Raw genomic sequence first — 10,344 nt, 5'->3', positions numbered from 1 at the left:
GCGCAGACCCTCCGGGCAGAGGATGGAGGGAAGCATCCTGCCCAACAGATGACTAAGGTTTCCAACCAGCTGATAACCACGGCCTTGTTCCCGGACCCCGCATTCAGAGGAGTTCCCATACTTCCCTGGAGGCCACGCACATCAGAGGGTCAGGGTTTTCTTCAGTTGATAACTTCCAGGAGTCGGCAATCCCTCGGGCCTGCCGGGGGACCAGGCCAAGGAGGGCAAAGGGCAGCGCCTGATGGACGTGAGTGCCCCCCCCCCCCAGAGGAGCCTGTCGGCCACCCGACCACCTAGAGGGACCGGGAAGGACAGAGGGGTCAGAGTAGGCAAATGGGAGGGAGGGCGACCTGTCCGAAATTGGGAGGTGGTAATACCTGCGAAAGATTTCTGACAGTTATTTAACTTGTCAGAGCCTCGTTTCATTAACTATTAAATGAATACAGTAACTGCCTACCTTACTTACAGAGTTACCTGGAGAACCAAAGGAGTTAATGATATAAAGTGCTTAACAATGCAAAGCACAAAGTAGAGTCGATAAATGTTAGCTGCTGTCCTCATCATCATTGAGATTTCATTTAAGTGGCTAAAGCACCGAACTCCAGACACTTTAGTTACTCTTGTTTTCAGTACCTGGGGTTCTTTTTTTTTTTTTCCCGAATAAATGTCCTAACATCATTTTAAAAAAAAATCTATCTTTGCCCTAATGACTTGAGATGTCACCTTTACACTAAGTTATCATGTGTATTTTTTTTCCTGGGCTTTCTATCTATTCCACTGGTCTGTTTATTATGAAAATTTCTGTATACTACGTCAATCTAACATAATATACGATATAAACCGTGCCTTTCTTCTTTATGCTTTTACACTTGTTTCTCCCGTTTAGGCTCCTCTCCTACTTAATTTTTTAGTTCTTTAAACCTGCTTGAAGTATCATCATCTTTTTCCCTAACACTCTCTCCCCAACCCCCGTATTTGCCTTGTGTTTCTGACATAGTTTGTAGGCTTTCTGAATGGGGCTCCGTACTGGAATCTTACCCCCTGTTCCTCTTTAGCTCCTCTTTGTGACCATCAGTATTTGTGAGAAAGGAGGCAATCAGATGAGGAAGTAAGTCTCAGCTTTATCCAAGGCTTTCTGGTAATGAATCTAAACCGAAAACTATTAGGTTGTCAAATGAAGATGGTGAACCTCCTTCATTCTAAGCAGACTGTGCCCAGGTGGGCATATGCATGGCAACTGGCAGCTTAAAGCCTCCAGAAAGGCAGATTTAGGGCAGTGAGACATAATTAGGAACACAGATGTGACTCTGTATCAGTGATCTCCAAATTTCTTTCATTGCACAATCTTGTCAGTAAAAATCATGTGAGTATTATCACCAATGTTTGTACATTTATTTACACATTACATAATATATTGACATTTACTGTATAAATTGTATAACATACAAAATTAAAAATAAGAAATCCTGTAGAAAACAGTATGGAATTTCCTCAGAAAACTAAAGATGGAGCTACTTTTTGATCTAGCAATCCCATTGCTGGGATTATACCCTAAGAATCCTGAATCACCAATTCAAAAAAACCTATGCACCCCAATGTTCATAGCAGCACAATTTACAATAACCAAGTGCTGGGAACAGCCTAAGTGTGCATCATTAAATGAGTAGATCAAAAAACCAGTACATTTACACAATGGAATACTACTCAGCAGAAAGAAAGAAGGATCTTCTACTCTTCGTGTCAGCGTGGATGGAACTGGAGAGTCTTAAACTAAGTGAAATAAGCCAGGCTCTGAAAGTCAAATACTATATGATCTCACCTATAAGTGGAACTTAATCAACAAAACAAACAAGCAAGCAAAACAGAACCAGAGACATGGAAATGAAAAACAAACTGACAGTGACCAGAGGGGAGGGGAAGGGGGATAACAGGGGAATAAAGGGGTAGGGGCAAGTCAAGGAACATGAATAGAGGACTCATGGGCACAGACAATGGTGGGAGATTGACTGTGGGAGTGGGGTTTGGGTGGGGCAGGGGAGAGCAATGGGGAAAAATGTAGGATAACTATAACTGAACAACAATAAAAATATTTAAAAGTAGAAATTAAAAAAATACATTTCTTTCAATTATAAAAAATAAATATTTCTAAAAATGATTTTAAGTTTCATTTTGTATATTACTGGTAAAAACTCATCAAGGATTTCTATATTTGAAATGCTTGATTTAATACTTTGTGATGTAGTGATTTGAGGTTCTGGTTCTAAGGCACATTTATTACAACATTTGTGGTTAATGCTGTTGTATTTAGAAAAAAATGCTGTCAAAGATTTGCAATTCCAAAATGGAAGAGGTGCATCTTGGTTGTGCTTAGTAAATCACAATACTTATTTGTCATTTCTGTTTGGTTTTCCAAACTTCTAAATTCAGATTTTATCAGTAAAGTTAATCAGTAAAGTAAAAAAAATAATCTCTTCTGATTAATTAGTTCTGGCAAACTAATTAGAAGGCATTGCATTTTTATATTTAAGAGGAGAGAAATGGTCTCTTAACCTGCTGAAACTTTCCCTTGTGAAATTTTTAAACAAATAAAATTGTTTCTAAGTTTTTAAAGTGTAATAGCATGAGTTTCTAGTTATAACACATTTGAATACACATAAAATAACATTAGATGAAAGTATTTCCAATCATTTTCAAAATGTACCACCTTAATACATGTTTATTGCAAAGATATGCTTTTTCTCATTTCTTTTTTTAATTTAAAATTTATTTTTTCAATTACAGTTAACATTCAATATTATTTCACTTTGGTTTCAAGTATACAGCATAGTGGTTAGACAATCATGTACTTTGCAGTGTTCCCCCAATATTTCCAGTGCCCTCCTGGCACCATACAGTTATTACAGTATTGCCTATGCTGTGCTTTACATCCCCATGACTATTTTGTAACTACCAATTTGTACTTCTCAGCCTCTTCACCTTTTTCATCTAGTCCTCTAACCCCACTTCCCTCTGCCTGTTCCCCACTTCCCATCAGTCTGTTCTCTGTATCTATAAGTCTGTTTCGATTTTGTTTGTTCATTAATTTTGTTCTTTAGATTCCACATATATGTGAAATCATATTTGTTTTCTTGGACTTATCCCACTTAGCATAATATGCTGTAGGTCTCTCCATGATGTTTCAAATGGTGAGATTTCACTCCATTTTTATGGCTGAGTAATACTTCATTGTATATATGCACCACCTCTTTTTTATTCACTCATCTATTAATGGGCATTTGGGATGCTTCCATATCTTGGCTATTGTAAATAACGCTGTAATGAACATATAGGTGCATATATTCTTTCAAATTAGTGTTTTGGGTTTGTTTGAATATATACCCAGAAGTGGAATCAGTGAGTCATAAGGCAGTTCCATTTTTAATTTTCTGAGGAAACTCTGTACTGATTTCCATAGTAGCTACACCAATCTGCATTCCCACCAACAGTGCATGAGGGTTCCCTTAAAAAAATGGTTATTTTCACATCCATTAAAATGTCATCACCTTACTCTGAAAGGAGAGATTAAGGAATATATATTTTAAAATATTTGCTGGTTTACATACTGGTTAGCAAACTTGGAATATTTGTTTTTGGTAAAAGCAAAGTAATACATCTTTTTTTAAAAATGTATTTGGATGACATTGGTTAATAAGATTGTATAGGTTTCAAGTATACATTTCTATGATACATGTGCATATTGCATTGTGTGCCCACCACCCAAAGTTAAGTCATCTTCTGTCACCATATGTTTGGCCCCTTTTACCCTTTACTACCCCCCATCCTCTTTCCTCTGGTAACCACCATACTGTTCTCTGTGTCTATATGAATTGCAGTTTTATATCTCATGTGTGAGTGAAGTCATGGGGTTCTTAGATTTTTCTGACCAGCATCTTGCTTAGCATGATATTTTCAAGGACTATTCATGTTGCTGCAAATATCAAGATTCCATCTTTTTTATGGCTGAGTAGTATTCCATTGTATATATGTACTGCATCTTCTTTATCTAGTCCTCTATCAAAGTACATTTTTGTGAAAACTTCTGGCCAAGATGGTGTAGGTAGACACACTGCACCTCCCTGCACAACCAAAAAGAAGGACAATAATTTGAAAATAAAAACAACCAGGACTGGCAGAAAATCGAAAATCGAACTGTATGGAAATCTGTCAACCAAGGAGTTAAACACATTCATCCAGACCAGTAGGAGGGGTGGAGGTGGGTAGCCAATCAGAGAGAACTTGGGGCAAGACAGTGGCTGGAGGAGTGGGGCAGTCAAGACCACAGCTGGAGGCCCTGGTGCAGTGGTGGCTGGTGAAGTGGTCAGTCTCACTTGTACATGCAGATAAACCAGGAGGAACAACTGGGGAGTGAGACAGACCTTGCAACCCAGAGCTCCAGTGCGAGGAAATAAAGCCTCAAACCTCCGACTGAAAACACTAATGGGGGTTGAGGCGGCAATGGGAGAAACTCCAGGCCTCACAGGAGAATTCACTGGAGAGACCCACAGGGTCCTAGAACGTACACAAACCCAACCGCCCAAGAATCAGCACAAGAAGGGCCCAATTTGCTTGTGGGTAGTGGGGGAAGTGACTGAAATATGACAGAGAGTGGAGCAAGTGCCATTGTTCCCTCTTGGACCCTTCCCCCACATACAGCACAGCGACATGAGTTGCTCTGCCCTGGTGAACACCAAGGGCTCCACCCCTTACTACATAACAGGTACACCAAGACAAAAAAATGGTCCAAATGAAAGAACAGATCAAAGCTCCAGAAAAAATATAACTAAGTGACCGAGATAGCCAGCCTATCAGATGCACAGTTCAAAACACTGGTAATCAGGATGCTTGCATAAATGGTTGAATATGGTGGCAAATTAGATGAAAAAAATGAAGGCTATGCTAAGTGAAATAAAGGAAAATGTACAGGGAACCGACAGTGGTGGGAAAGAAACTGGGACTCAAATCAATGATGTGGAGCAGAAGGTAGCAAGAAATCAGCAAAAGAATGAAGTAACAAGAATTCAGAAAAATGAGGAGAGGCTTAGGAATCTCTAAGACATCTTTAAATGTTCCAACAACCGAATTATAGGGGTACCAGAAGGAGAAGAGGAAGAGCAACAAATTGAAAATTTATTTGAACAAATAATGAAGGAGAACTTCCCCAATCTGGCAGAGAAAATAGACTTCCAGGAAGTCCAGGCAGCTCAGAGAGTCCCAAAGAAATTGGACTGAAGGAGGAACACACCAAGGCACATCATAATTACATTGCCCAAGATTAAGGATAAGAAGATAATCTTAGAAGCACAGGAGAAAAGGAGACAGTTACCTACAAAGGAGTTCCCATCAGACTGTCAGCTGATTTCTTTATTTTTATTTTTTTTATTGATTATGCTGTTACAGTTGTTCTATTCCCCCCTTCATTCCCCTCCACCTTACTCCCCTATCCCCACCATTACCCCCCTTTAGTTTATGTCCATGTGTCTCAAGTTCTTTAGATTCTATATTTCCCAGGCTATTCTTGCCCCCCATCTATTTTCTATCTACTGTCTATGCTACTTATTTTCTGTACCTTCTCCCCCCTTCTCCTCCTCCCACTCCCCTGTTGGTGACCCTCCTTGAGATCTTCATTTCTATGTTTCCACTCCTGATCTAGCTGTCCTTTTAGTTTGCTTTTGTTTTAGGTGTGGTTGTTAATAACTGAGTTTGCTGTCCTTTCACTGTTCGTGTTTCTTTAACTTCTTTTTCTTAGGTAAATCCCTTTAACATTTCATAGCTCAAATTCAAGGAGTTCATCATCACCAAGCCCTTATTATGTGAAATGTCAGCTGATGTCTCAAAAGAGACCTTACAGGCAAGAAGGGGCTGGAAAGAAGTAGTCCAGGTCATGAAAACCAAAGACCTACAACCAAGATTGCTCTGTCCAGCAAAGGTTTCATTTAGAATGGAAGGACAGATAAAGTGCTTCTCAGATAAGATCAAATTCAAGGTGTTCATCATCACCAAGCCCTTATTATATGAAATGTTAAAGGGACTTACCTAAGAAAAAGAAGATAAAAAAGATGAACAGTGAGAGGACAGCAAACTCACAGTTATTAACAACCACACCTAAAACAAAAGCAAATTAAGACAGCTAGATCAGGAGTGAACCATAGAAATGAAGATCACATGGAGGGTTAGCAACAGGGGAGTGGGAGAAGGAGAAGGGAGGAGAAGGTATAGAAAATAAGTAGCATAGACAGTAGATAGAAAATAGATAGGGGGGAGGGCAAGAATAGTAGGGGAAATACAGAATCTAAAGAATGTGAGGCATGTGTTCATGAACTAAAGGGGGGAATAGTGGGGGAGGGGTGTGCAGGGTGGAGGGGAATGGAGGGGGGAAATAGAACAAATGTAATGGCATAACCAATAAAATAAGAAATATATTTTAAAAAAGATATAGAACAAAAAATAATCAGATTTGCATGGAATCACAAAATACCCCAAGTAGCCAAAACAATCCTGAGAAAAAAGAATGAAGCTAGAATATCACACTTTCTGGCTTCAAATTATACTACAGAGCAACAATAATCAAAACTGCATGGTGTTAGTAGAAAAACAGAGCAGTGGAACAGATTGAGAGTCCAGAAATAAAACCACATGTATATGGTCAAATAATTTTCTACAAAGGAGCCAAAAACATACAATGGAGGAAAGAAAGCCTCTTCAATAAACGCTGCTGGGAAAATTAGAGAGCCACATGCAAAAAAATGGAACTAGATTACAGATTGTCCTTGTGTGCAAACAATTCAAAATGGATCAAAGACCTAAATATAAGATCTGAAACAAAAATCACATAGAAGAAAACATAGGTTAGTACCTATGTACTTATGGATGTTGGTCTTAGAGAAGATTTATGTATTTGACTCCAAAGGCAAGTGAAGTAAAGGCAAAAATAAATGAATAGGACTATTTCAAACTAAATTGCTGGCAGCACAGCAAAAGAAACTGCCAACAAACAAAAAGGCAACCCACCAAATAGGAGAAGATATTAGCAAAAAACAGCTCTTACAAGGGGTTAATATCCAAAAAATATAAAGAACTCATACAACTCAACACCAAACAAATAATACAATAAAAAATAGGCAAGCCCTGGCTGGTGTAGCTCAGTGGATTGAGCACGGGCCTGTGAACCAGAGGATCACAGTTCAATTCCCAGTCAGGGCACATGCCTGGGTTGCAGGCCGGTTCCCTGCAGGCCAGTTCCCAGCAGGGGATGCATGAAAGGCAACCATACATTGATGTTTATCTCCCTCTCTCCTTCCCCTCTAAAGATAAATAAATAAAATCTTTAAAAAAAAAAGGCAGAGAACCTGAACAAACACCCCTCCCAAGATGACATACAAATATCCAACAGATACAGGAAAAGATGCTCAACTTCTAGCTATTAGAGAAATGCAAGTCAAAACTATATACCTCACACCTGTTAGCATGATACATCTTTATGTTTGCCAACTTTTAAAAATACTTTTCCATGAAATTTTTTAAAAGATTTTTAAAATTTATTTTTAGAGAGAGGGGAAGGGAGGAAGAAAGAGAGAAACATCAATGTGTGGTTGACTCTCACGTGGCCCCCACCGGGGACCTGGCCTGCAACCCAGGCATGTGCACTGGGAATTGAACCAGTGACCCTTTGGTTCAAAGCCTGCACTCAGTCCACTGAGCTATACCAGCCAGGGCTCCATGAAATTTTTTATGGTCAATTTTCATCTACCAATAAAGTAAACTAAATGGTCTACTACTTAAGCTCATATAATTGCTCAGTCGAGCTAACTAGCAAACACAATACCCTGAAAGCATGAGGGCATTCATATGAAGCCCTCTGAGCATGAAACTCACACTTCAGATTATTTGTATACTGCTTAGAGTCAGCTGTATATGCATACTTTCTTGTTAAAGAAAAGTGCTGAATTCTGATATTTTCTCTTGCTACTCTAGGGGGTAATCCTTGGGCCTTGCTGTGAGCATCCTTATTTTAGGGGGACAGAAAACCACAGAGGGTGAAAAGAATTCATCGCTTTTGAGCTTAGGCAAGGAAAAAGAGGATTAAAACAAATCCTTTTTAGAGTTAATAACTCCATGTACCTGTAGCTTGCACAATGAATGGCAAGATCTGGCTAATCAAATCAGTTACTCTTTTTCCCATGTAGAAGATCTGGGTTAGGCAAAGAAAGTAAAGACAAGATTCTCTCTTCTCAGCAATTAATTTTCTTATAGTGAAACTATAATTGTTTTTCCACCTGCCTGTCTTCAACACTAGACTGAATTTCTTAAAGACAGGAACACTTCAAGCCAGAATCAGCACAATGCCAGGCAAACAGTTATAAAAGATGCATAATGTAAGGATAGTGAGGTACCCATTAGGGCTGGGAAGTAGGAATTTCCTAGGGGAAGGTAAGCATGTAGGCTAGTGGTTTTCAAAGAAAACTGGAATGGAGGGGAGTGGGTAAAAAAGATCACTTGAAAAGAAGTGCAAAACACTGTGAGTGAATGTACAGACTTTTTAATAGACGTGCCAAGGGACTTCTATTCAGGATATGGCTGAAAGTGATGGAGATGATAGCAGAATTAACTAAAATCAAAATTCTCAGGCTCAGGGGAAATTCTAGGTGGTGTCAGAAGGATATGAGACTGATTTAAGGAACTTTTGTTCAAAGTTCTAATAGAATTTTGGCAAATAATTGGTTAGCTCATGTTGCTCTCATTGAAAAGCTCTTTTCTCAGGTGAGGAAGGAAAAGTTAAAAGGTAGTAAAATGCGGGGGAAGGTAGAGTTTTTGCCAGTTTCTTAAGAATAAATTGAGCATCATTATTTTAAAGTTTTTTTTCATAACTTGAGTTTCTTAAGAAGATGCACATTTGAAAAAGCAATAAAAGCACATTCAAAGTAGATGTCCATAATAAGGTTATCAGAACTTTAGAAAGCATGAGGTTCCACATTTAATATACATATAATGTACCACAGTTTGATACTTCTGTGACAGTATAGTAATTGTCACTCAGTTATCTTAAAGTACAAATTAAATCATATAGAGGGTGGGGCAGAAGGAGATTTCAAGTTTTAAGTATGCAAAACACAGAATTTATTCTAGTATTATTATTAATTATTGTATTATTTTCTATATACTTTTGCCCCACCCTGTATGTAGAACACATTAAGCCAGTTAGATGCAACAATAACAAAATCATCCAAAATGTATAAACAAATTTTCAATACAACTAAGGTATCATATACTTTAAAACAAAAATTTCAGCATAACTAATAATTACTCATATAATTTAAAAATCAAACAGTGATTCTTGAAAGATACAACAAAGAATTTGGGGATGTTAATGTTTATAAATAAGGTCATGTTAATTCACGTGCAGCAAAGGTTTGGGGTGAATATACTTTTTTTCAAGTTAGATTTTTTAAATTAAATTTATTAGAGTGATATTAGTTAATAGGATTGTCTAGGTTTCGTTTTGGCTTTTTGTCTTTTGTTCCCCCCCTATGGGGAGTGTGTGGGGTGTGTTGCTGATGTGCATTTCTGTGATACATTATCTTTGTATTGTACTGTATGCGCACTACCCAGAGTCGAATCTTCTTTCATCCCATACATTTGATTTTCTTCATCCTTTACTACCCCCGCCCCCTTCCCTCTGATCACCATATTGTCTGTGTCTGTGAGTTTGTTTTCCTTGTTCATTTGTTGCTTTTTCAGTTTCGTGTCCCACATGTGAGTGAAATCATGATTCTTAATTTTTTCTGTCTGACTTATTTCACTTAGTGTGAGTTTTTCAAGATCCATCCATGATTTCGCAAATGGCAACTTTTAAGTTACATTTTTAATTTTTTAAAGATTTTATTTTTAGAGAGGGGAAGAGAGGGAGAAAGAGAGGTAGAGTAACATCAATGTGTGGTTGCCTCTCACGTGCCCCCCACTGGGGATTTGGCCTGCAACCCAGGCATATGCCCTGACTGGGAATTGAACTAGTGGCCCTTTGGTTCTCAGCCTGTCCCCAGTCCACTGAGCCACACCATCCAGGGGTTAAGTTATGTTTTTAATCGGCAATTTTATCTTATTCCCTTTGCCTCTCCCCTCCATCCCCCCTACCTCTTTCACTTTACTTTTAAAATCTATATTAAAATGTCTTACAGTTTTAAAAAGCTAACCATGTGTGTAACAACTGGAGCTCTTAGAACAAAGTTAAATAGCAATCCACTGACAACTAAAACCCACAAACCATCTGTTCATTGCTCCTTCTAGTGCACTAACTATTACAAAGGATTA

The 10,344-nt window shown here is 38.4% G+C and overlaps 1 protein-coding gene across 1 annotated transcript in view; it reads left to right on the top strand.

The window, feature by feature from the left end:
* The first annotated feature begins 8 nt into the window (after positions 1-8).
* The window catches only part of C2CD6 (C2 calcium dependent domain containing 6), a 78,948-nt gene continuing 68,612 nt past the window's right edge, over positions 9-10,344 (top strand). Inside the window, exon 1 of the mRNA XM_053665089.1 lies at positions 9-247. Coding sequence (XP_053521064.1) covers positions 242-247 — 6 coding nt within the window. The 5' untranslated portion in view covers positions 9-241. The remainder of the gene's footprint in view (positions 248-10,344) is intronic.

This window comes from Artibeus jamaicensis, unplaced genomic scaffold (genome assembly GCF_021234435.1).
Source record: "Artibeus jamaicensis isolate MK-2021 breed Jamaican fruit bat unplaced genomic scaffold, CSHL_Jam_final contig_391, whole genome shotgun sequence".
NCBI lineage: Eukaryota > Metazoa > Chordata > Mammalia > Chiroptera > Phyllostomidae > Artibeus > Artibeus jamaicensis.
The sequence above is the reverse complement of the archived record's forward strand: the minus strand, read 5'-3'. Positions and strand labels throughout refer to the sequence as shown.